The sequence below is a fragment of the Dermacentor albipictus genome, unplaced genomic scaffold, assembly GCF_038994185.2.
Source record: "Dermacentor albipictus isolate Rhodes 1998 colony unplaced genomic scaffold, USDA_Dalb.pri_finalv2 scaffold_21, whole genome shotgun sequence".
Taxonomy (NCBI): Eukaryota; Metazoa; Arthropoda; class Arachnida; order Ixodida; family Ixodidae; genus Dermacentor; species Dermacentor albipictus.
The window spans coordinates 3,993,813-4,021,425 of record NW_027225575.1 but is presented as its reverse complement, the minus strand read 5'-3'; the positions used below and the strand labels follow the sequence as shown (position 1 = coordinate 4,021,425).

At 47.6% G+C, this 27,613-nt stretch overlaps 1 protein-coding gene across 1 annotated transcript in view; it reads right to left on the bottom strand.

The window, feature by feature from the left end:
- Positions 1-27,613, bottom strand: part of LOC135918732 (parafibromin-like) — a 232,335-nt gene that overhangs the window by 186,930 nt on the left and 17,792 nt on the right. The window contains exons 6-7 of the mRNA XM_065452378.2: positions 6,881-6,966; positions 2,088-2,298 (exon numbers count right to left, since the gene is read on the bottom strand). Coding sequence (XP_065308450.1) covers positions 2,088-2,298; positions 6,881-6,966 — 297 coding nt within the window. The remainder of the gene's footprint in view (positions 1-2,087; positions 2,299-6,880; positions 6,967-27,613) is intronic.

Below are 27,613 nucleotides of genomic sequence, written 5' to 3'. Positions count from 1 at the left end.
ACTGCTGCAGAAGTCATATATAGCCAGCTTTGTGACATACTTGTTGCACCGCGGCAGGTATGGCATCATAATTGGATTCCTATAGGCCATGCTTTTGCGATTGTCTATCCGCGTATGAAAAACTCGCAATGGGCTGGTCTGCGTCGCTTCGGCTGGCACTGTAGCGTTGTCTTCGAGAGCTGCATTGTTGTCTAAGAAATTAGCTCTTTGAATAAATGTTCGCAAAGGAAGACGTCATAAAAATATATTTGAGACGACCACCATAAGTATACAAGCAGAGAGAACGAGGGCGAACAAACGAAAACACCGCAGAAAGCGCCCGGACAACGCCCGAACTGTAGCAGACGACAGGCGCGAGTCCGTGCCCTGACGTCACGCGAGCGGCGCTCGCAGCGCCGCCCGTGTTCATTCTCGGGGCTAATAGGTGTGATTTTATGTCATTAAAATAATGTATATTTTGACGGTCGCACGGCTCTTGTTCGTTTTAAGCAAAAGTGCATCTTAAGTGGGGCCGTTATATGTGGGATAGACTGTATTCTTTTACAGAGGAACAGCGTGAAAAGACAAAAGAAAAAAAGGGGAGAACACACAGCACTGGTGTGTGTTCCACTTCTTGGCCTTCCTCTTTTCGCACTGTTGCCCTGTAGAGTATAGAGTCTTTTTGTGCTGTTCCCCTGCAACACCCTGGTGGCACAAGCCACCAGGGTGTTGCTATGTACTATTCCTTAATTATACAAGCTTACACCCGCCGTCTCCTGTCACAGTTCGAGCCTCGATAGGTCTAATAAGTGTACTGGCAGGCCTTCAGAGCTATTTCGGACATGCTTGTGGCAATTTGAGCCCTTGGGGGCAGCAAAAAAGCACGCATTCATTTTTTCGAAATGCCCGATTTTTCTAGCACTATCGCAGCTTCTAGGAAGTCTAAAAACTCGAACGTTGGCTGTACTCTCTATGTGGAGTTTGTTCATTTGAATGTTCGAAATCCACCTTCAACGCCAGTTTTCAAGGAATTCAAGGAGCACATTTATTTTCAAGGAGTTTTAAGAGCCCTTTAAACTCTCTTTCTAAATTGAAGGGCTTTAAAGGAGTTGTATGAACCCCCCTTTCTAACTGAGCTAGCATATCTTCTGTAGCTATTTCTCTTTTCACCGAAGGTTCCGATGCTTGTACAAGGTTCCTATACTGAAAACAATTTCAGTTGATGTAAGGTGTGCATTAAAGTACACACTACATGCTGCAAAATTACGATGTGCTCCTTCAGAACAATTCAAATTGTTTCCTCAAACACAAGCTGGACTAGGGTAAAATCTTATTATGGGACGAAGTCATTGGGCCAGGGAAATGACTGCTGTAAGCAGCAAATCATTGAAGAGGTCCTAAAACAGTGATAGGTGAAATTTCTCCCCACTTCTGCTTTTTGCATGTGTATGTGTGTGTCCTCCCTAAGGAATTAATCAACAATTCCGAACTTCGAACTGCATGCACCTGTCAAGACACGTGCCTTGTACGTCAGACAAGGCACATGCCATGACAGACACTCGTGAGCAGGTGATATTCTACTGTGATGGTTTCCTGTGTTTTTTTTTTCTTTTTTTTTTGTCTGTCATTATCAATGGGGCTCTAGTGATGTAGACAACCCAATTCAAGCTTGATGCTGTGCAAATGTGTCCAGCATGTGTACCACTCCTCTTAAGCCTTTTCTTTGTAAACAAGTAACAATTTATATTTATACTACACAGAAATCCAACATCAGGAGGTGTGCAGTCAAAATAAATTTTGGATACTGCAGATGGACCTCGCTAGCGGTGTGTAACACCATCATATCTTCAATGAAGTTGGTGAGCTAAAGCAGACCTGGCAGAAAGCTGCTGACAAGCTGATCTGCCCCCTCAGGCTACTAGCTGCACTTCCTTTCACCAGATGACAGCAAGCAAGTAAAGTTTCGCATGTCCACTTTCTGCTGCACTTTCTTCACCTTTTGCTACGACAACCATGGCACAATGAATGTGAATGGAGGCGTTGACCAAATGTTGGCTGCCTCCTGCATTACGGAAAGAGCTTGAAAAAACCTGCTTGATGAGCCGTACCTTTGCAGCACTCTGGAGCACGGTAGCCCGCGTACGCCACTGCCGCTCACGACTGAGGATGTCGCGTGTGACATCCACATCGTATTCAAGGATGCCCTGCATGTCAGCCAGGCCAAGGTCATCGTCTCCTTTAATGGTGGCTCGCTTCTTTGCCAAGCGCTTGGCCTTGATGGCTGCAATCTTCTCCACGGACATGGCCTCAGACAGAGACCTGCAGCATGCGGCATGCAATGGAAAGCAATGCACCGCCAAGCTGTCTGGCTGTCATCAATATGTGCCCAGCCATGTGAGGCCACACAGCACACTTTTGCACAGCTATTAAGAGCACTTACGTGATACAGGCTATGCTCGTTACAACGGACCCACGTACAACATACTTTCGGATATAACGAACCATATTTCAGCCTTAGTTTGTTCTACCTATTTTATTATTGCAATGAAGTTTGCTTTAAAGGGACCATGCTGCAACGGACTATTGGCTACAGCGGATGAAATTAGCAGCAATTTTTTTCAAAATCGGGCGTACAAAACATAATGACTGGCAATGGTCAGCCGACAATCATGGCTTAATACCGCACACTTGAGGGAAGGCGGGGCGAAAACGCGCCATCGTTTTGCATGTGCAAGGTACAGAGGTGGGAGGTGAGGGGTTTACTCCGGCAGCTGCTGCTTGCGGCACAGTCGCCGTATCTTGAAAGCGATTACAATGTGGACAAAATGCTCGCGCGCGTGGGCACCGCATCTTGAAAGCGATTTGCAATGTGGATAAAGTGCACCCAGTTCCGGTAGCTTTGTATGTGCTGTGCTTTCGACGTTTAGCTCGCACTGAAGCGAGAGACAGCACAAAGGTCAATTCGCTCGCTGCTGTTGCTGCAGTTATCTTGCTTAATTTGCTATTGCAATTGATGCTTCACCTTTCGGACGCAATTTCTACTTTTTCTGTTTGCTTTGGACGTTCGTCACTCATTCTTTGCAACAACGTTGCTAGACATCACGACGAACGTTTCAAATGGGAGACATTTCGGATATTACGGACTTTGGATAAAATGGACGTATTTTGGCGGATTACCAGGGTCCGTGGTAATAAAAGTCGACTGTATTACTGGTGCTGAGCAGCTGGTGTTTTTTTACAGGGCCATACACCGGCTGGTACATGTCCCTTCATCTTGAGACAGCAATGGTGCACGTTAGAAAGCAGTGTTAAATGCTGCCATACCAACTAGTACACACCCAAAAACTTGCACTACTTGGCTTAATACAGTTAAGGCTTGATCTTGGATTGTAGCGCAAAGGGACATGGACACAGACTAGAAGCAGACAGACTGTGTCCGTGTCCCTTCGTGCTACAATCTAAGATCATGTTACCGTACCAACTCGCCCAACTTTCTATCCTTTTGCTTTTACAGTTAAGGCTGTTTCAGATGCCCTAATTTTTTTTTTTCAGCAATGCCACAAGTTCTGTCACTTTGCAGCTGCCTAAATCATCGCTCTATCAGTGACCAACCTCTGCCAAGTTCGTTGCACAGTTGCAGAGTCACTAGCAGCCGAGCACCTCCTCACAAGCAATAATAAAGTAAATGGCAACCATGGCCACCACATACCAAGCTTATAAAAAAAAAAACTTCCTCTAGCTAGACAACATAAATTTCCAGCAATTGCTCGGTAGCACTTTATACTGATAGATGGCATGCTCAGTGTTCACAACAAAGAGCTACTGAAACCCATGTCTCTGCTACCAAGGTTTACTTTGTTTTATTTCCTTTCATTGAAATACGTGAATATAGTAACTGAATAATTTACATATTTTCTTTCAATGAAATCTACCTTAGATTTCAAAGGATACTACTGCTACCACAGTAAATCTGCACCACTTCGGGTTGCAGACTGACCACGCCTAAAACTTTCTTTTAAAAAAAAAAAGAAACACATAGTGTCTTCTAAACAAGGAAGTGACAATAGCAGCATGTTTCAATCTTTGAATCATGCTGCAAGGGCAGTCTGAACTTGCACAGTAGGCATGGCACCTGAAAGTGTTCAATAGAAATCACACTGTGACAAACGTGCCTGCACTAGATTTTTTGCCTCAACGACCACACTACAGACAATCATCTAAGCTTATACATATACAGGTTAGAATAAGGGGGCCTGTTATGTGCCAACAATGTAAGCACTGAAAAGTGCCGATGAGGTCATTCGAGACAAAATGTGAACACCTGACGTATAGACAGGGCAGGAAAAAGCCTGATTAGCTGCATTAGTCACAGTCAGCCACTACAAGACAATGGTGCTACCATATCTGGAATGTTTAAAAATGGCTAACGCAAGTTTGAAGTTCATTTTATTTCCAAAAGGTTGGAGGAAGAAGGGAGAAACCCTGCAAAGGCAGCTTGGAAAACACCCTGCCCCTTACAGTTACAAGACATGGCAGCGTTGAGCTGATGTGTGGTTTCTAGGAAAATACAGAAAATATATCATTCGTGCTATCAAACATGACAAAGAAATCAGCGCTGGCACACAACAAGGATCTACTGTTGACTACGGTGTGTGGCATTTCGAATGCGAAGAAGCTGCACGACAGCGCTGCTGCAACCGCAAAGAGATGTCGGCTACGAGGTTCGACTTTTCACCATCATTGTCTCGGTTGTTGCCGAAGTGCCGCCTAACGACAGTGATGAGGACGACACGGAAAGCGACAGCATGGGTGATTCAGTCCCGACAGTGGCAGTAGCTGCATGTTACGTCTCCCTCATGAATGCAATCGTCGCGACGAGAACACCACCCTGCAATGAAAAAGGTGTCCCGCGACTTCTGCAGCGCTAGTGTGCCCATGCATGGAAAATATGCAACACGAACGAGGAATCTGCAATGTGAGTGTTTGCTGAGAAGAGGAGGCTGGCTGAAAAGCTGGCTCGCAGCTTCAGCGAGTTTGAGGCAGCTGTCGTCGCTGCTGGGCTGCCGCAGCATCAAACGAAAATAAACTTTTGTCACGCGAAGTGAATAAATACTGCATGTTTTTGCCCTTTCATAACACTCTCTCCGAGTTCAGTTTTTGACAGGTAGGTGGGCGATCTTATGCTATTTCGGTTAAGCAGCACAGTAAAACCTCGTTAAAACGTACCTGCTTAAACAGTAGTTCCGTTTGAAAAGTAGTAAAGTCAAATCCCCGATTCAGCGGCGATTGAACATAATGTGTTTTGTATCCGCATAAACCGTACCAGCTTATTGCGTACGCATCAGTTAAAAAGTAGCGTTTCCATTTTTCGTCCCGCAAACACGGCGGTGCGTCGTCTCCATCAAGCGGCCCCGGCAGAACAAGCCTCTGAGACCGAAACGGCCTTCAAGCACCCAGCGGGTTTGCGTGTGAAGCCACATCAACATAATTTCGACGCCATGCCAGAGAGATGCCTGAGAGCGTTGTGGCGTCGTACAAGCGAGGACAAAAGAAGACGCCAAGTGCTCAGCATAGAAGAAAAATTAGACATTGTCTGTGCTATCGAACGTGACATGGAAAAGTCGGCGCTTGCACGCGACAGGGATCTGCTGTTGACTACGGTGTGTGGCATTTGGAATGCGAAGAAGTTGCTCGGCAGCGCTGCTGCAACTGCGAAGAGATGTCGACTACGAGGTTCGACTTTTCGCCATCGTTGCCTCTGTTGTTGCCGAAGTGTCGACTAGCGACAGGGATGAGGACGACACGGAAAGCGACAGCACGGGTGATTTAGGGCCGACAGTGGCAGAAGCTGCACATTACGTCAGCCTCATCAATGCAATCGTCGCGACGAGAACAGCACCCGGCAACGAAAAAGGCGCCCCGGGACTTCTGCAGCACTACTGTGCGCGTGCAAGGAGAATACTACGTAATGCCAACGAGGAATCTGCCATGCCAGTGTTTGCCGAGAAGAGGCGGCTGGCTGAAAAGCTGGCACGCAGCTGCAGTAAGTTTGAGGCTGCTGTCGTCGTGCTACGCCGCCGCGGCATCAAACGAAAATAACACTTTTGCCGCGCAAAGTGTATAAATACTGCATGTTTTTTTTTTCCCCTTTCATCGCACTCTTTCTGAGTTCCGTTTTCAACAGGTAAGTGGGCGACCTCATGCTAATTCAGTTAAACAGTACGGCCGTTTAGTACGTACGTTTTCCGAGCTCCGGCCAACTACGGTTTAACGAGGTTTCACTGTACTACTGTTTAGTAGTACATACTTTTTCCGAGCTCCGGCCCACCACAGTTTAACGAGGTTTCGCTGTTTTGAATATTAACCTTTTATGAAAATAATGAAGTACAATCGCCGATAGATTATTTTGTTTTACACAGATAGAGCCGCAAAATTTTCAGAATAATCGGGCAACCTGAAAAAAAAAAAAAGTTCGAATGAGAGAAAAATTCATTTTGTTGAATTTGAGAGTCAGCAACAAAAGATGAGGTTTCGTGCCATGTCGACAATATCTTCACATCAGCGATACGAATTAAGTACAGCTAGTCTTGCTTTTGAGTCATCTCCGCACCCATGGCTGACAGTGTTGCCTGCCGTGGGACGACGGTACTATGAAAAGCACCAGCAGCGGTGAGTGAATGCTTCATATGCATTTTCCTTCAAAGCCCTTGTGCACTTCATTGCGTTACTGCAAGCTCACTCCCCTTTCCCCTTGCTGCCGTGGGAAGAAGACAGAGCTCACCAAGCCACCATCCTTCCCGGCTCACCCTCGCAAGCTTTCACTCGCACCCAAAGCATAGTTGTATTAGGATGCACAAATCACAGTGAACCACACAGGAGTGCATCATATTGAAAGCAGTACCTGATTTGCTCAGTGACCACAGGTGCTTCCTTGGGAGCATCCAAGCGAGCCGAAAACTGCTCCTTGGCACGCTGCATTTGCGTCTCCTGCACACATATAGACAAAACATGGTGAAACTGCTGTGAACTAAGCTCAGTGATGCTGTTCAGCACCATTATATAATTATAGTGACTGCAGTCATGGACTAATAAGAATTCACTACAACCTTGCCAAAAGCCACAATTAATAGATTGATTCACGAGGTTCACCATCTCAAACCAACACTTGGGTTAAGAAAGACACCACAGTGGAGGCCTGTGGATAAATTTTGGCTTTCGAAGTTCTTAAAACATCCACCTTGTATAAGTACACAAACTTCCTTTTTCTTCCTTCCTGTGACAATTTTTACCCCAATCAGCATGTGACCACTGCGGTCAGAAATTGAACCCATGACCTCATGCTCGGCAGCAAAACACCACAGCCACCTTAAACTTCTTTCCCAGTGCTACACATTTGCAAGTCCATAGCTTGTACAGTAAAACCTTGTTAATTCGGCCCCCGTTAATTCGTGAATTCGGACGTGCTGCCTGGTCCTGTCAAACATGTACATAACCTTATGGCACGAAACTCCCGTTAATTCGGACATATTTGGTCGTACTTCGGTTAATTCAGACAGTTCGCGGAGCTCAGAGGCACGTGAGGCATATAGGACCGGGTGGCACTAGGGGGTGTCCAAATCGCACCGCCAGCGATGCTGTCTCCGATTAGCGTGCGCCAATCTCAAACGCCATGCTTGCATGCGCTAGGAGTGCCGAAAGGCCAAAAAAACGTCAAGGCCGCCATTTTTATTTTACTGCTACAAAATAGACAAACCTATGTCTCAAAAAACATGGCAGCAACGACTTACTTCTGGCTTTGCAGTCACTTTTGGCGCTTGGCACCACCTCTGCATCGCTGTGGTTATTGGCACGGTAGTTATCGGTCTATGCTAGCAACCCTAATCTATTGCTGTCTGCCATTTCCAACGTTGTCTTTCACTTGTGCAGTTGTGTGGTTGCGGAGTTGTGCAGTTTTTTTTTCATAATTTTTATCGTGTTTATCGGTTTGCGCCAGGTGCGTGTGCGAGGACGGCGGAACTTTTTTTGTGTGCGTGTGTGCTAAATTTTGTTTGTGCTTTTCTTTTCTCCACTTATACTTAGTTTTTTCTTGACATCGTGCGTGTACCTGTCGCTTCATGCCACGCCACCATGTGCTCTCGTGCCCCACCGAAGCGGGCGAAGTATGAGGTGAAGGATTTGGCAGCGAAAGTAGAAATATTGAAAGCCGTGAAGGCAGGGGTGCCTCGGCATGTCATAATGAATAAATTCAACGTGAAGAGAAGCACGTATGTGAAAAATGAAGTGGAGATTCTTCAGGCATATGACATCGACAAGTTCGCTGACAACAGGAAGAGACTGCGAACGGCAGCGCATCCTAAACTTGAAGAAACGTTGTTAAGATGGATTGCCAATTCGCGTGACACACAGCTGCCTATGAGTGGCCCCCTTATCTGTGTGCAGGTCAAAAAGTATGCACTGATGCTCAGCATCGAAGACTTCAAGGCATCAGAAGGCTGGATCGACTAATTCAAGAAAAGACACGGCCTGGTCTTCCGAAGCGTGTGCCGCGAGAAAGGGGCTGCGAATGAAGGCGTTGTAGAAGATTGGAGGGCCGGATTACCCGCACGCTTGGCCGATTATGATGCCTGCAACATTTTTAACGCAGATGAGACAGCCCTCTGCTACAAAGCCCAGCCGGATAAAACCATCACATTTAAGGGGGTCCTTTGCATTGGCGGTAAACAAAGCAAGGACAGAGTAACAGTTTTGCTGGCTGCCAACATGAATGGCACAGAGCGGCTACCGCCAGTGGAGTAGCTAGGTCGTCTGGCACCCGGGGCCCATAGGTGTTTTGTCACCCCCCCCCCCCCCCGGGTCAATGTTACTAGACTAGCTTCAGTTGTAAAACTCCCCGCCTGCGCGCTTACAGCCGCTGTCGTCACTTCTGTAACATCCGCCAGATGGCAGCGCCGTTCCATCGAGTTCCACTGCAGACGCCTTGCCACAGCCATGAGCTTGTGCGGACGGACAGTCTGCGCATGTTTCACGCTCGCTGGCGTTCTCCCTTGTCCGAATTAGTGATACCATGAGAAAGCGGTATCCACCTACAGCAATAAAATTTATCGGGCCAGTTGGTTCATACTGAAAGAAGAGTAAACTGCACGAAAGGAAGAAACCCATACAGCGAAGCGCAGAAGCTGCGTTTCTAGATGTCGTATGTTTCTTCCTGTGTGTGTGAAGTGATTTTAAAGAGAATGGAAGAGATAAGTGTAGTGCCGTAACTGTCTCTCACAGGAGGACGCCTCAATAGCACTGCACGGGTAAAGGGGTGTGGGGCGAAAAAGATGAATTTAATTAAATTATGGGTTTTACGTGCCAAAACCACTTTAAAGAAAGATGAAGAAAGAGGAAAGGAGAAGGCGGGAGGGGCCAGCCCTCATGTGCTCGGGTACGTGGTGTCGCAACGCACCAAACGCCTGCTGACGCAGATTCTTCCTGGCGTCTTAACGTTTCACGCAGTTTAGGCTCACGAGCCTGAAGATATGGCCAAAGTGCGTGATTGTAGGATGATCTTCATCCCCACTGAAGCTTCTCATCACGCCAAAGAAGCGCTACAAAAAGAAAGATGAGGTCAGTCTTTAAACACACAAGCCACAAAAGGAAAAAAAAAAAATGTTGGCTCTTCGACTTCGTGAAGATGGTTAATCAGCGAAGATAAAATGTGCGGCCCCTGTGTTTATCACCGGATTAATCCCGAGGATGGGGAAGAATTGGGAATAAAAGTTAATGGAGAATACCTGAGGAACTTGCGATTCGCTGACGATATTGCCTTGCTTAGTAACTCAGGGGACCAATTGCAATGCATGCTCAATGGCCTGGAGAGGCAAAGCAGAAAAGTGGGTCTAAAAATTAACCTGCAGAAAACTAAAGTAATGTTTAACAGTCTCGGCAGAGAACAGCAATTTACAATAGGTAGCGAGGCACTGGAAGTGGTAAGGGAATACATCTACTTAGGACAGGCAGTGACTGCGGATCCGGATCATGAGACTGAAATAATCAGAAGAATAAGAATGGGCTGGGATGCGTTTGGCAGGCATTCTCAGATCATGAACAGCAAGTTGCCATTATCCCTCAAGAGAAAAGTGTATAACAGCTGTGTCTTACCAGTACTCACCTACGAGGCAGAAACCTGGAAGCTTACGAAAAGGGTTCTACTCAAATTGAGGACGACGCAACGAGCTATGGAAAGAAGAATGATAGGTGTAACGTTAAGGGATAAGAAAAGAGCAGATTGGGTGAGGGAACAAACGCGAGTTAATGACATCTTAGTTGAAATCAAGAAAAAGAAATGGGCATGGGCAGGACATGTAATGAGGAGGGAAGATAACCGATGGTCATTAAGGGTTACGGACTGGATTCCAAGGGAAGGGAAGCGTAGCAGGGGGCGGCAGAAAGTTAGGTGGGCGGATGAGATTAAGAAGTTTGCAGGGACGACATGGCCGCAATTAGTACATGACCGGGGTTGTTGAAGTATGGGAGAGGCCTTTGCCCTGCAGTGGGCGTAACCAGGCTGATGATGATGATGATAATCCCGAGCGCTATTAAAGTATTTCTCAATTACGAGGTTACACGCACAATCGGCTGCGATGGAGAGAACGACGTCACTGACGGTATGCCCGCAGTCCGCAGTTGTCGCTTGCGTTCAATGTCTCGAGTTTGCTCGGCGGCGTGGTTAGCAGCCTTCACCCGCCATTTGCTGCTTGTGATTCTTCAAAATTAAATCTGTCCGTTACGTAAGACAATGAGTGGCTCATACTCCCTTAAGCACTGGCTCATATGCCCATAAACACGACCTCCCCATTACGACGACAGAAGAGAAATACTACGCTGGAATGATGAACAGCCACGCAGCCAGCTGTGGAAGACGACGACGACGAACGCGGAAGCAGCGGCACGAGTGCATGCCGTGGATTTTGCAGAGAGTTCCCGGTCGGCAAGAGGAATCACTCTGTTCCACGCCGAGTAAAGCGTCGCGTTGCTGGGAACACAGAAAAAGAGGCGCGTTCCGATAGCCGCCTATGCAGCCAGATATGCAGCACATCAGCATCGTCTGCTGATATTCTTAACAAACTCGGCGAAGGCTACAGTTTCACGGATGACATGCTTGCTGAAATTCGCCGTCAACAACGAACCACAGAATACACCAATGCTGCACCGCGTGCTTAGTCCGGCCCGCCCACGTAGCTGGCTAGTGAGGAAGTGAAGCTGGGCGTGACTGTAGTGCCACAAAGGCGCAGGCGGGTGGCGGTTCCGCAAAACAGCACCAAGTTTGAAAACTGAAGCTAGTTTAGTAACGTTGCCCTGGGTGTAGTCGAGGAAGGCGAGGAGGATATCGACAATATCCGGGTTTCAGCACCAGTACACCAGCACCAGTATCAGCCGTCTCGAATGCCGCACACATCCCCCGGGCCCCCCTCTCCTTCGCTTTCTTTCCCAGAGATCGCGAATGCAGCAGGTATACACGCTATTTTTTCTGCGCCAAATAACACAGGGTGCTGCACTGATAACTTGTGATAAGCACATGTGCACATCTTCTGTTAGTCTGTAAGGCTTGGCAGCCAATACAAATGCGGCATTGTGGACAATACGGCTCACGTCACAAGTAACAAAATATATCTTCATAGAGTGTTAATTACCAATTTTAGCGGCAATATTGCATTTGCAAAATTGAAGCGTGACATTCATATCTTGCCCAACAACAACTTCACAAAAACCGTCGTAGGTACTATGGCACGCAGTATTTTTACTGTGGGCAACCCTGAATGAAAATTAAATTGTGTGTCAGTGATGCTGATCTCCCAACCCTATTAGAAAAACTGAAAACGCCATCTGCCTCCCTGCAGCGCGGGCGCCAATGCTATGAAAATTACGAGTTCTCTTCATTCTGATATATAAAGCCTTGTTCTTATTGGATAGGAAGGAAAGCGTGAAACATAACGGCAGGTTTTGCAGCAGCTTCTCGGAGCGAGCGGGAGAGGGGAAGTAAAAGCAAGTCGAACATTGCAGTGTTGAGGCCTACACCGCTGTCGAGGCATACACCGCCAAACTATTCGGCCGCACCGAAGACGATGCAAAGAATCCAATTCGCGACTTTTGACGGCCGCACTTATGCAACGTCGCTCTGAACGAAAGCTTTGCCGTCAACGCGAGCGCCGGGCGCGCTCGTTGAACGCCCTCTAGCTGCTGTCTGTTTGTTTTCGCTGCGCGTTCTGAACGGAAGAGAGACCCGAGAGCCTCAACGCCTTATAACGGCTGACTGTATGTTTAGCGATCGATGAACATGCTACGTCAACTGCTCTCCGCGACAGCACTGTGCATGTCTCGGTTAGCCAGGGGCCAGGGTTAGCTCGTTTACAGTGTTCTAGAAGCCTGTAGCATAGAGACAGGATTTTTAGAATGACATGAAGCTGAGCTAGTTGGTTAGGATTCATAATGCAATGAAGGGGCAATTGTGTTCAGACACGGACACAAGAGGAGAGAAGCGGACAACACGAACGCCGCATATCCTGATCCCTTTCGGAGTTGGCCGGCTTACTGAACGTGTGAAGGCCCGTCCACATTACCGGCACGACAACTCGCCGCACGCAGTTTGCGTTTGTGGACCGCCGTACAGCGTTCGTGTTGTCCACTTCTCTCCTCTTGTGTCATGTCTGCACGCCTTACCTCTTCTTTGCATTGAGAAAGGATTTCTATATGCCTGTAGCTCCGTCATAGTGGAGGCTATGCTCGGTCGCTCGGCTCAGCAGGCTCCGTAATCGGCATTTCATCGCTACTCATCATACGTCACGTTTTTGTGCTAGTGTGCTATGACGTCAATATTTTCGTTCCTCCTCTGCGACGTAGTAACTGCCGCGCTGGCGATGGGTCTCGACTACGAGGAGTTTTTAATGACTTTTTGGAGCTGAATTAAAATTTTGAGATGTTTGCAGCGTCCAATACCTCGTTGTGGGTGTCCTTGCATACGGAAGCTGCCTACAACATGCTTTTTATAGCCTCAAAATTTGGTGTCCCAACCCCTTCAACGAATTTCTCAAACTTACAAATATTTTTAAAATCCCCGCCAGATTGCCTACATTTTCAATGTAAAAATATTTCAGAACTACGAATTTCAATACAGCGCATATTTCAGAATAACGCATGTAGTTTATTTTCCCCTTTATAACAGAGGAACATCAGCATTACGAATTCGGCTAAAAGTAACAGCGCCGCCAACTCTCGCGTTAAACAGAAACCGCAACTGTGGTAGCTATCATCATCACCATTACAAGTGCCAACCTCTTTCCCACAAACTTCACGAAGACCTTTAGGACAAAAGTTTGGTGATGTTCACATGAGATACAGTGATGAATGCAGCTAGCTACAGCGCCAAGAAGAAGTGAAAGCAGTTTTCACTGCAGGACAAATAGGACGTATTGCAGGAAATCGACGCAGGGTGAAAGCAAATTGACGTGTCCAGACAGCGTGGCATTGCCCCATCGACCATTACGACCATTCTGAAAGACCGAGACAAGATTGTCAAGCTTCACCAGGAATCTTAACTCGCTCCTACGAGGAAATGGAGGCGTCTGAGAGACTTTCAAAATGTGGAAGAAGCGGTTCTCACGTGGTAAAAAGATTACAGACTGCAAAATGTTCCCGTGCCTGGCCCAATGCTCCAAGAAAAAGCCAGCAAATTCGCCGATTCACTTGAAATAAGTGGTTTCGACACCAATGCGGGTTGGCTTTTTCGTTTCCGCCAAAGGAACGAAATAAGTTGGCAGGCAGTCTCAGCTGAGGAAAAGGCTGCTGAAAGAGAAGGCGCAGATTCGTGGTGCAATGATAGTTTTCTAGAGGTGGCTGAATCGTACCCTGAAGACGATATTGTTACAAAGGGTCACTGCAAGTAAAACACACAGGAAGCGAGAGTGGAGAAAGAGGACGACGACGTTGCTCCTACGATTTCCGTGGTTACTTGTGCCTTGGTAATCATTAAAGCAGCCCCTTAACCCTCTCCGGAGACCAGGACAGATTGGGGGAAGGTGCGGGGTAAGACGAAGACGAACCCAACTACCAAAGCTCTACTTCCTGGACTACCCTGCAGCCTTGCCGGACTTCCGCCTTCGCCGATCGAAATTATCTCCAAGTCCAGACCACTGATGCAGTGGGGGCTACTTTAACGGGTATCTTGCCATACTATCGAATGCCACCAAATTTTGGCGTAACTTCAGGAGAAGACGTCGATGAGTGGCTCAAAAACGACAAGCGGGTAAGTGGAAGCAATGGCTGGGACTCAGCCACGCAGCTCAGTCATGTGTTTTCCCTAACACCGCTCTCATGTGGTATGAAAACCACGAGGACATGTTCACAACTTGGGATCGCTTTGTTGAGGAAGTGCAGAAGTGCTTCGACAATTCTAACGTGAAGAAAAAGCGAACGGAGCAGACATTGGCTCAGAGGGCGCAGTTTCAAGGCGAGACATGTACCACATATACCGTATTTACTCGCATAATCATCGAACTTTTTTGTCAAAAGTATGACGCAAACTCAGAGGTGCGATCATACGCGGGTTAAATTTCCCGTGAAAATAAATTTTTTTCATCCCGCATTTGCTGCAGGATGACAACAGTTCAACAAACAGGCTGCTGCCGCAACGCTGGCTGCCGCTGTACAGTGCGGGACCCCAAAACAAAAATGGCGGCCGGCGGAGCAAGCCGAATGAGATTTTTATGCGAAGCATATTACGAGGGCTCAACCCAGCTCCTCAGGCGCGGCGGTGACCATGAAATCACGTGACACCGTGACGTCACGACAGAGGAGAAGTGGCTTTGGCTCAACTCTTGCAAGACGGGCTGGGTGGGAATCGAACCAGGGTCTCCGGAGTGTGGGACGGAGACGCTACCACTGAGCCACGAGTACAACGCTTCAAAGCGGTACAAAAGCGCCTCTAGTGAATGCGGTGTTGCCTTAGAAACGCGCTGTTTCTAAGGCGTGCGTCTCTTGCTCAGGCGCACATTTCGTTGCCGCGCCGAACGCTGCTTTGCTCGACGCTCACCGTGTCCAATGCGGGGCGCGTAGTCGCTGCCCTGTAGCCCATTGTCTTACACCCCTTGGCGGGTCGACGGGAACGCTGTCGCGTTCCACTCTTGAAGGCGAAGAAGTAATGCATGAGTTGTTTCTTCGTCTAGCCGAACCAAATATAGCCAAGCAACAGCAGTTCACCAGGCTAAACAGTGGTTCAACAACTAAAATAAAGGCTAGTATGCTTCGCATCCTGGGCTTAACCTTACCTAAGCCACAGCCATTTTTTTTTTCTCTTTTCGCGAGTACATTACGTGCATTAAAACAGTTTGTTCCATATTAGTAACGAATAATATCATTACTATCGGCAAGTCTCTGGCAATAACGTAGCCATGTCCACTTTGAGGGGACAGAAACAGAGATGGGCGTGCTTAACTGCCAATAACATAGAAACACATGGCGGGTATGCTGCAGAAATTGCGGCATTTGTCTTCACTACTATCCTAATACAGCCCTGTTTCCGCTGAGGGTGGGTAAATATCTTAGCTGCGTTACAAGCGTCGGCATATGAACAGGGTTCACTTCTAATGTACCAGTGTAAACGTGGCTACTATTGTTGCCGCTCGCGATTTGTTGCGTGCCCACGAAGGCAGATGAGAAGAATCGAAAGGCGCCTTTTTTGTTGTTGTTGGCCACAACCATTATAAAGCCTTCAAATAATAAAGTCAAGGCAAGTTTGGTTGTAGCTTTTTTTTGTTTTTTCATGGAAGTGTGGAAAGTGATGAAAGGAATGAAATGGGGCATCTGCCTAAGAATGTTTGGTGTGTGCAGACCTCTTGGTATGTCTTGAAGAGTCATTCGTGTAGCATTCAACAGCATTCGACAGATGCTAAGGGCGATCATTAGCTAGACTTGGCACACAACATATCGCTGCGGCAAGTTCGGGGTGCAATCATTACACGGGAATGAAAAAAATCAAATTCTGTCGACAAAATTCAGGGGTGCGATCATTACGCAAGTGCGTTCATTATGCAAGTAAATATGGTATAGAAGAAATTTTGAAGTTGTGGAAGATAGTGAATCCCAGGATGCCTGACAAGGACAAGGTTGGACACGTTAACCCTCCGACGGTTTTCACCGTACATGCACGGCGGCAGTTTTCTGTCCCGCAAGGTCTTTGCCGTACGGGTACGGTTCCGACCCTCCATTTGAAATTTCGCGCCATAATGACGATGCGTGCTCACCGGGAGGTGCTGCCACCTCTTAGCACTTACAAAATGCGTTTGAAATCGGCGCTACCTTCTTGGGGAGATAAACACAACTGATTGCTAGCTTCAGCGCGTCGCTCAGACTGCGGCAACGCCCCTTTGGCGGTTTCGGTTTCGCCGCGTGATCGCAACGGAGACGCGCAAAACGTCAATTTTTTCTTTGTCGGCACTTTCTTGCAGGGTGGTGGAAGTTGATTTCTATCTTGATTGGCACTGCTCTTAGCTTGCTTATCACCACCGCTCACGAGGTATTCTCGCTCTCTGCGGCAACGCGCTTACACGAGAGGGTGCCTCAGACCTCTGCCCAAGGCAGCCGCACGCAGAGGTGTTGTGTGCGCCAACACAACTCCTCGCACCAAGAGAACAGACACGCATTTTAGGTGTGCAGATTGCGATAAGGCGCTGTGCGTAGACCCGTGTTTCAAGGAGTACCACGCTCGGAAATACTATTGAACATTTTGCAGTTCCGAGTCATGCCGACACCAAAATACTGTTCCTAATTATTTTTTACTATTTATTCCCGACTTTATACATATTGTACATTCAAGATCCGCAATAAAGTAATTTGACCACCTGGGAAAGCTTTTTTCAAAATAATTCGACCCTCAAAGGGTTAAGGGTACAGCCGAAGAAGTGCACAATTTCCTGATAGGCAAAGAAACCTGAACTCCATGTCCAAAGTAATGCAGCACTGTCGCACATTTGAAATGCTCAAGATGCGACAGATAGCTCCGAAATTTGGCCGTCTGTCAAACGTCCCAACAGTGGCCAGTGTCGATACAAAGCCGCCTACTGACCTCTCAGCGACAATACGGCAGATTGTATTACGGCAGAGAAGAATTACTTCGATGTAAGCAAATCTCTCATTGGCCCGGTGGCTTTCGCGTCCTAGGTCACATCTCGCGCTTTGGCAACTACTGCCCTTCCTACCAGCGAGAGCCCTTGCAGATGTCTTTCCAGTCTTTCAACCACCTGTTCTCTATGGCACGGCCACCACGCACACCTCCCAGTTTAGGCTACTCCTCGCCAGCATCTGATCGAAGCTTAATGTCGCCACGAGCTCCCCGTGCTCCACGATTCCCATCGCCGCGCCGACGCATGCGGTCACCGCCGGCGGAAAACTAGTCGGTACGGCCAATGGGGTGAGGCCACAAGATACCACGCACTACCAACAGATATACTCCCGTCAGTGTTTATGCTCAAGAACAAAGTTCATGTACTTTTTGATGACGTACCTACCATGGCACTTGTGGATACAGGCATGACAACATCTGTGACGAGTGTCAATTTTAAGAGGTTTCATGGACCAAAAGCATACCTGCCAACCTGAAGATTTGGAAATTCGTAAAACTATCAAGGGGGAGGGGGGGGGCAGCAGCACTTCTTTTTTAAAGAGATTTACCTTTTGTGACAAGCTTACGTATTCACAACTGCAAGTGAAATATGTGTGTTAAAGAGTAAGGAGCGAAAACTCCACTAGGGCACAATTTATTTTTGCAATGATTTTGCTGTTGCCGACTTTGCTTGCTTCAGAAACTTCTCCGTGTAGGTTTGCTCAAAGCAAGTACCACTCTGGTGCCTCTTGACCACCAGCCGACTTTCGAGTGTTTGCTAACACACAGATGAGCGAAACTGCAAGTTTTGTTCCCTGTCCTAAATATTCCCTCACATTCAGCATTGCTGCGGGGAATGGAGAATACCCAGCATAATCAATAAAATTCTGTGGAACCTGAGCGATATGTCGACACTTTGAATGCTTCCTAATTGCGACCACTGCACGTCGCACCTTCGCTCATTCACTATGTCGGCTGGAACCTGATATGCTTGCAAGTTGGCTAATTCGACTTCAAGTGCGTCGATTGCTTCTTCTTTTGATTCACAACTCTGCTGGGGTAGGATAGCCGGGAACACCACAATAAAATGATGTACGCTGTTGAATGAAGCAGTTTCCAGAGCTTGTACTTGAGCAACTTCAGCCATCTTGAGATTGACGTCTTCTAGCGGGAATTTGTGGCGAATGTAATAGCATGCTGCAGTTAAGTAGACGTACAGCAGAGAACTGCTCTCTCTCAATGCAGCTTAGTGTTTCAACCACAGAGTAGGTTGTGCTGCCAATGACCATATCTTCATCACCTTTCTGGTTCTCTGCAGCTCCATAGTCAACTTCCAGCAATTAATGACATGCCTTGACAACACCTGGGCGCACAAATGTAGTCAGGAGATCTTCGAAAACGCGGTTCAAGAGGCCCCTTAGTACATAAATCTGAGGAGCCTATGCCTGAAGAAGGCGGCTTGCCTTCTCAAAAGGTGGTATAACATTTCGGAGAAAAAGACAGCATGCCCTGTTTAGCTAGATGACAAAAAATAAAACAGGTGCTTGTCGCGGGTCACATGGCTGGCTTCCCCAGAATCCTTGGTATGAAGTTTCAGTTTTTTTGCTTGGGGTCCAGAATGAGCTCCTTTCCTTTTTAGTGAGAGTTCATCGCCGTCAGTGCTTTTTTTCGCCGAGGCCTGCAGCAGTCTTGTGAAGACGTGTAGCAGACTTTGAGGTCAGTGCAGGATTCTTGGGGGTTTGTGAGGAAGTCTTCGGAATTTGGTATGACTCAAAAACAAGGTCTGCTTGTTGCACTGCTTTGTTTCAGATAAAAAAAAGATGACTAGTGGTTTCCACTGGTTGAGCAGCCTCTTCAAACACTTTGTCACTTAGTCAATGACAGCTAACGTGTCGGCAAATGCTTCAACATCTTCTGACCTCGGCGTCACGCATCTTTTGGGACTCTGTCTATCTTTACATTTCAAGCTTTTCTCTAGGTAAAAAAAAATATGGCAACCAAAGACTCATCAGCCTTCACAGGAAGACATGAAGCTCCTTTTTGAGCGGCCAAGTTGATGAGATGGCACGGGCAACCAACCCCTATCAAACCTGGTTGAGCCTCTCTCAATACAGTATAAAAACCGTTTTTCTTGCTGATCATGACATTGGCATTGTCCGAACACATGGCCAACAGGTTTCCAACAGGCAAATTCTGAGACTTCATCTAGTCCAAAATTAGATCTGCAATCTTGTTACCTGTCGCTTCCCCTCGGATTGTCCCGAGGCAAAGAAGGTGGCTTTCGACTCTACTCGTTTCTTTAACGAAATATGTCACAACAATAGGGTAAAGTTGCGTATCCCTATTGTTACTGCCATCCACAGCGATCGAAAATACTTGCTGTTTTAGGGGGCATCCAGCAAAGGAGTCTCCGCATTGGCGGCCATTTCCCGAACAACTGACGTCGTCTTTGTTCGTCCACAGGCATAGTGTTTCGCTTCTTTGCACTTGGGGAACATCATCTGCAAAAGTGGTCTGGCATGATCGCTGACACTCAGTGGGATGTTGTGTTCAACTAAAAACACCATGAAGAGGCATTCTGCATGAATCATACCGAGGTCGTTGTTGCTGCGTACAAAACTTGCTAGGCTTGGCTGGCTGTCCGCAGCTCGCACATATCCCTGATGCTTTTTGGAAGCGATGTGAACCTTGATGTCAGACATGCCGCCATACGAGATGTTCACATCACAGGCACACATGGTGCAGAATCCGAACTTCTCCCATTTCTTCGACAACATGAAGCACGGAAATTCTGTCGTTTGCGATTTCAAAAATGCTTGCTTAGAAGTACTGTCGGGACTTTGAGCCCGCCATTGCACTGCAAAGCCGCTACAGACTGGAGTCGCACTGCATCCGACGCAGCAGCTAGTCACACAAAAGGCGAGGCCAACACTGCAGTGACTGAAGCTGACGGAAGTCCAAACCCGTGCGCTCGCGCAAACAAAGGCAACAGCATGGCAACAGGTTTGCGGAGGCGCTATCAACACTATTGAGCTTTGGATATGGATTCGTGATCCCCCTAGTAGACGACAGAAGTCACTAAAACCTTGCAGCTGCTGCTGATATCACGCATACGTATTGCTCTTTCATGGAGGCGCAAGGTACCAGGGTGTAGTTTTACTACATTTTCATAGGTTTTTTTTTCCGCAAACAAAATGTTTTCCGTAAAATTTAAAGCAAGAGTCGTAAAATTGTAAGACAGGTCGAAATTCATACATTTTAGGGAAAGTTCGGAAGAGTTGGCAGGTATGCCGAAAGTGAAGTTTTCTTTAAGCCATGGTGCAACATTCTGCAGTGCGAGTGGTGATGCATTGTGTCCTGTGGGAGTCTGTAGTGCGGACGTGTCTTTGTGTGGCAAAGTGTTTCCCACAGAATTCGCGGTTATTACATGATCCCCACATGTTATTTTGGGAATCGATTTTTCGCGGGAGTGTGGGGAAACTTGACTGTAGAAGTGGGCGCCTTTCTATCCGCGGTAGTTTCCCAGCTGCGCTTTTGGAGAATTCATCCTGTGATGAATGCATCGTTGTCGTCTCCGAGGACACGGTCGTTCCTGCATTTTCTGCTGTGTGCCTTCCAGTAACCTTTTCTAGTAATGACCTTGCCATGTTCGATGCCACGCTGGAACCAATTCAATTGTCTTGTGTGAAAAAAAAAAAAGCATTTTGGTTACCCGTTGCGCGGTGTTTGTAGTCGAAGGACGCGCAAGTGTGTGGACCGTTAACAGTTCAATGGAGCCTGCACTGTTGCTTCGTGGCATGAAACTCGCTGTATTGAAATCGAAATCCTCTACGACGCTGGTTGCACTTGCTGCTGCCACAGGCGAGAATGAACATCTAGATTCTCAAGGTTTAGAAGATTCACAACTTCTACAAATGATCAGCAAGTCACTTAGTCAAAGCGAACGTCATACACTCCAGGGCGTTCTCTCTGAGCACTCAAAAGCGTTCGACTTTCCGAAAAGCAGTAAAATGCCTCTAATTCCAGCGTCTCGAATACGGCATCGGATTAACACCGCTTCGGCGCATCCCACATGGCAGAAACCTTACCAAGTGACACCGTTAGAGCACAGCATCATCAACGAGCAAGTGTAAGAGATGCTAGGAAAGGGAGTAATTCAAGGATCGGCAAGTCCCTAGGCTGCTCCCATCATTCTTGTGAAGAAGAAAGATGGTAGATGGAAATTCTGCGTTGATTACTGTCGACTGGATTCCGTTACTAAGAAATAAGTCTATCCACTGCCCCGTATTGATGACACCATCTATTGTCTGCATTCCGCTTCCTACTTTTTTTCCTTGGATCTGAGAGCAGGTTATTGGCAAATTCGGATGCACCCAGCTGACAAGGAAAAGAGAGCATTCGTTACGCCTGACGGGTTGTACAAATTCAACGTCATGCCATTCGGATTGTGCAATGCGCCGGCAACATTAGAAAGATTCATGGATACTATTCTGTGTGGTTTGAAATGGCAGATTTGTATGTGCTACCTTGATGATGTCGTAATTTTTGGACACACATTTCAGGAGCACAACACTCGTCTCGCTATTGTACTCGACTGTATCGAAAAGGCTGGTATTCAGCTGAATTCCAAAAAATGCCATTTTGGCGAACTCCAAACTGTGGTGTAAGGACATCTCACTGATAAAGATGGCATTAGACCCAACCCACAGAAGATGGCAGCTGTTGAATCATTCGAGCAACCTAAATCTGTTAAACAGCTTTGTAGCTACGTAGGGCTCTGTTCATACTTCCGACGGTTCATACCCAGTTTCGCAGATGTCGCTCACCCTTTGACAAACCTTCTGGGTAAGAACACTCTGTTTCATGCACCCCTGAGTGTGAAGCTGCTTTTCACCAGCTGAAGCTTCCAAGCCAATACTCCGGCACTTCTATCCTTTGTCACCAACAGAGATTCACACAGACGCAAGTGGCGTCGGCATCGATGCCGTCCTCGTTCAGCGCTCTAGGAACAACGAACATGTCATCACATACACAAGCAGTTATTTAATCAAGCCTAAACGGAACTACACTGTGACAGAACAAGAATGCCTAGCATTAGTATTTGCCATGCAGCAGTTTCACTCATACGTCATTAGTCGCCCGTTCACTATCGTCACAGATAGCCATTCTCTATGCTGGCTGGTCCATCTTCGTGACCCGTCCGGTCGCCTCACGCAGTGGGCCCTTCGTCTACAGGAATATGCGTTCACTATTTCATACAAGAGTGGCCATCGACACGCTCATGTGGACTGCCTTTCTAGGATGCCACTATGTACAATGGAATGTGAAGCCGACAACTTTGGTCACTTTATCGCTTCCCTTTCGCCTGATTTTCCCGATGCCTTGACACTCGCCACAGAGCAGCACAAAGACCTGAGCTTGAATGCACACAAGGGCCTATAACCGCAGGTAGATTTTGCATCCGAGATAGTCTTCTTTACAATAGGAACTTCTCAACGACGGGCACCTGCTTTCTACTGGTGGTTCCTGAGACTCTTTACACACCTGTTCTGCGTATCATGCACGATGACCCGACCTCAGATCACTTAGGGACCGCGCAAACACTTAGTCTTACCAAAGAAAGATTCCACTGGCCTCCAATACGCAAAACAATTGACACCTATGTGGCCAGTTGTACACAGTGCCAGAGCCACAAGCGACCTACCTCAGCTCCAGTCAGTCACCTGCAGCAAGTAAAGCCCCCCAGTTCCCCTTTTGAAAAAGTTGGCATTGGCCAGATCGAACCGTTTCCATGTTCTGCAAGAGGCAACCGGTGGATCATTGTTTGTGCTGGTTACCTGACGCAGTATTGCGAGACGGCAGCTCTATCCTCCGCCACTGCAGCCCAGGTTTCCCAGTTTTTGCTGCATTCAATCATACTCCGGCACAGGCCGCGTCGTGTGATAATAAGTGACCGTGGTCGCCAATTTATTGCTGATATTGTGGAATTACTACGTTTGTGTGCCGCCACGTTCCAACACTCAACAGCTTATCTTCCACAAACTAATGGGCTCACCAAGCGCACAAACCGAACATTGATAACCATGCTCTCAATGTACATCACTCAGACCACAAGAACTGGGATGAAGTACTACCATTCGTGGTGTACGCTTTCAACTCTGCGAAACACGAAACGACCAGTTTCAGCCCTTTCTTCCTTCTTTACGCGCACCCACCTCGTCATACGCTGGACACTATCTTTTCTTTTGTCATCCATGACGATTTAACGACCAGTTTCAGCCCTTTCTTCCTTCTTTACACGCACCCACCTCGTCATACGCTGGACACTATCTTTTCTTTTGTCATCCATGACGATTTGTCTATGGCGGAGACTTTGTGTCGTGCAGAAAAGGCTCGTCGACTTGCTCGCTTATGTACACTGGCCGCACAAGGCCACTCTAAAACACACTACCACAGTCACTACCAGCATGTTACCTACGTTCCTGGCAAACTCGTGTGGCTATGGATTTCAATACACAGATGTGGCTTGAACCAAAAGCTGCTTGCCAACTATGCGGGGGCGTTTGTTATCCTCCATCATCTAAGCGAGGTGAACTACACGATTGCACACCTCACTTCCAATGGCCGCTGTTCACGCAAGACTGAAGTGACACATGTTGCCCGCCTGAAGCCGTTCACATGCAGGAGGCAGGCGTAATTCGCCCGGAGGGCTTCGTCTGGAAGAGGAACAATGACACAAAGGGTCACTGCAAGTAAAACACGCGGGAGGTGAGAGTGGAGAAAGAGGACGACATTGCTCCTACGATTTCCATGGTTACTTGTGCCTTGGTGATCATTAAAGCAGCCCCTTAACCCTCTACGGAGACCGTAACAATATTTTTAACATGAATGAGACTACATGTATTTATCAGCTCCTGCCAGACCGGACGATGCACTTCAAAGAGCAGCAGTGCAAAGGAGAAAAGAAGTCGCATCTTCACGTGACAGTCCTGCTCTGCTGCAATGAAACAGGCACGAAGAAAATTAATCGCTTGTCATCAGCAAGTGCGCAAAGCCTCGCTGCATGAAAAACATCATGTCGTTACAGTACAACTACAGCACCAACAAAAGTCTGGATGGCCAGGGAACTCTTTTCCGAGTGGCTCATTAAACTTGACGACCAAATGAGGAGGGATGACCGAAGAATTCTACTGGTTGTCGACGAATGCTCTGCTCACATTGTGAATGTTCACTTGGAGTTTCTACCACCAAACAACAAGTCTTTGCTGCAACCCCTAGACCAGGGCATTATAAAGTGTGTGAAAGCATAATTTCCTAAACGCCTTGTGCAGTGGTTGATTATCAACCACCGCCTAAAGCAGTTGACTGGAATCAATATTCGTCAGGCAGTGGAAATGCTCACAGGAGCTTGATGGAACTTGAAGGCGTCCACCATTACCAACTGCTGGCAAAAAACAGGGCTTGTCAAAGAGACTGTGTAGTTTGAAGATGACCTGGATGTGACCGACAACAACCCAGGAGACCTGTGGACCAAGGCTGCGGAACTGCTGCCCACCGTCTCTTCTTTCGACAGCTACGTGGAGAGCGACAGCGCAGCATTACCAGCGGTGGACGTGACAACCGAAGAGATTGTCAACTGTGTTCGTGACGTCGCCAGTGACGATGACGACCCCAAGGAAGATGACTGTGGGTCACCGAACACAGGTGAGATCGTGTCGAACATTGATGTTTTAGTGCACATGAACAAAGTCCGCACTTTCACCGCTCGGTGCAATGACGTACACAATGAGGTATTGCGCAAAGTGGAAGATGTAGGCGCATTCCTAATCGGTTGTGCGGGCTGCACGCGCAAGAAGAAAATCACTGATTCTTCAAATAAAGCAGCTTTGAAGCGAGTGACACATATTTATTTGAGAGTATGCCTGTCTGCACACACGTCTACTGCCAAAGGTACGCGATTTTCATTCCTAGGTTTGTCCACTGGCTTATAACTGCAAGTTTTACATTACGATATTTCAAAATAACAAAAGATTTTCGGCAATCCCACGTGATTTGTTATACAGTCAACGACTGAATTTTCGGGCGCCCAAATTTTCAGACATGCCCGATATTTCAGACGTCTTCGCGGCACCGCCACGAGCCCCATAGAATCAATGTATAAGGACATCTGAAGTTTCGGACGCTCTAACTCCCCGCCATCCAATCTTCCGGACTTTTTGACGCAACAGAAGGTCCTTTGGCTCCTCGCGCAGCGGCCTTGCAAAGGAAATCGACTTGGAGCCGAAGCATATCACCGCTTTGAACCACAACTAGCCGAATATAGCCGCCACACACCGATTTGGTCTGGCCACGCTGGCTATGTTCATCGCCGCAAATGGCCGCACTTCCGCTGCCGGCGAAGTTTCCGGAGTGGCGCTATTTCGTTTGTTTGCGCAGGCCACGTTTTGGCTAGCGTGGTGTGTGGTTGTGCTGTTGTGTCAAGTGTGCTATGCGACGCTAGGCCTAGGTGCTTCGACGCTCGTCAGCGAACTCCACTGTTCACAACTTGAGGATTTCGCTTGCCTTCGATGGCCCCCACTCCGTCTTCGTCGTCCTCGCCAATGGCATCGAAGCGCGGAAAGCAGTAACGTACCCACGGAAATAACTTTTGAACAGTTTGTTGACGCTGACAACGAGCTCAACTTCTGCGCAGAACTGACTGACGAGGGAATATTCCGTCAGGTTGTGGGGGATTCAGAAGACTCCGATGTTGAAAATGAGGAGCCAATGCCTGCGCCGCCTACAAGCGCCGAATTGACACGAGCACTGTTGACTTTTTCATCGGTGTACAGTGCTGACATGACCCTTGCTCATATTGAGGCGAATATGATCGCATGCAACCGGAACGCCGTCCAAACAACAATCAACAAGTTCTTCAAGCCACTGCAGCAATAACACTGGCTGCCCGACGATGCACATGTACATAATAAACCGGCAGTCGGCTGCACACAGAGTTTTTGAACGCCTCTTTATATAGCACCTTCATTGATGCTTTGGCAGGGTTTCGGAAGATTGGTACTTTGCCCTTTACCTCTATATCCGAGAAAAAAAGAAAAAGGGCGCGGTTTTTTGCGTGCATTCATTTTTTCGGAGTGCCTGAATTTTCGGACGTTTTTATGTTCCCTAGAGAGTCCGAAAAATCGGTCGTTGACTGTATCGAGATCTGACTGTAGTGACAAGTCTCGGAGACCCCTAAATAATGTTATATACAGTCAGAACCTACGATAACGAAATACCGCAACAACGAAATTCTCGCGACAACGAAACATTTTCTTATCTCCAGCGAACGCCCATAGGATTCAATGCATTTCGTACCTCTCGGCAACAAAATGTCGCTGTACTGCAATCCCGCATCAACGAAATTTGCCGGAACGTAACTCCGCATATTGCGTAAGGCTAGCATGCTCTAAAATGTGCTCAAATGTGACTGTTTTGCATTAAAATTGCGTAAAATACCACCACACTACACTTGTGTGGGCGCCGCCATTTTTGTTCACAAGAACAACCAATCGCCGGAAGGGATCAATACGCTGGAAACACGTCATGGCCGCCATCTTGTTTGTTGATCGCCCATTTGAAGCGGCACCATAAGCGGCACGCGCATTGCTACCGGCATGTGACGACGGTGTTTGCACGCCTACCAGGCGAGATTGTAGATTGTTGTTCAAAATGCGCGTTCATTTTGCGTTCCCCGCGGCTGACGACTCAGCGAGGCCTAGGCCAATCGCGTGAGGCAAGACTGAACGCAAACTGGATGCGCGTTTCGAACGACAATCCCCAATCGCGGCAGTGCACTTCGTAATGTGCGCCTCGGTGAGAAAAATGCAGCAAAAACAAAGAAATCCATGTCCCACCTACGTGGAATTGTTTATGGCGCTTGAAAAGGCGATTGCGGCATATGGAGTGTCACGCATGGGGCCATGATTGACCGATCGTCCGGGAATACGCACCCCTTGCTTCAAGAACGTTAGCTTTTGTGCCACCTAACAGGCATCGTGTGCGGATTCTACGCCGGCGTAGATTTGCACGAAATGGCCATTATTTTGATCGTTTGCCTTCGCATACACAGTGCATGCTGCTGCATGCACTGTTGCTCTGTGTCCGGTGCCAAGTTATGCATAATCTCGGCAAGTGATCGCACCTCCGAAAGCAGTTGACCGAGAATTCTGCGCTACGGCAATACTGCCACTGCTGGTGGCCACACTTTGTACTGTCAACAATGCAGTTCTATATCCTCGAGCAAAGCTTGCAAAGTAGGGTAACGAAATTTGGACAGTAAAGTTTTGTTCTGCGATGCATTACCTATCTGTGCTGTCTTTTTCGCAACAACGAAATTCTCGCGACAGCGAATTTTTTCGTGTTTCCCGCCGATTTCGTTATTGCAAGGTTCAACTGGAACAGCTTTTGTACAGCCAGTTTCAATTTCATTTCCTAGGAGGATGCTGTGTTGGCACGTCA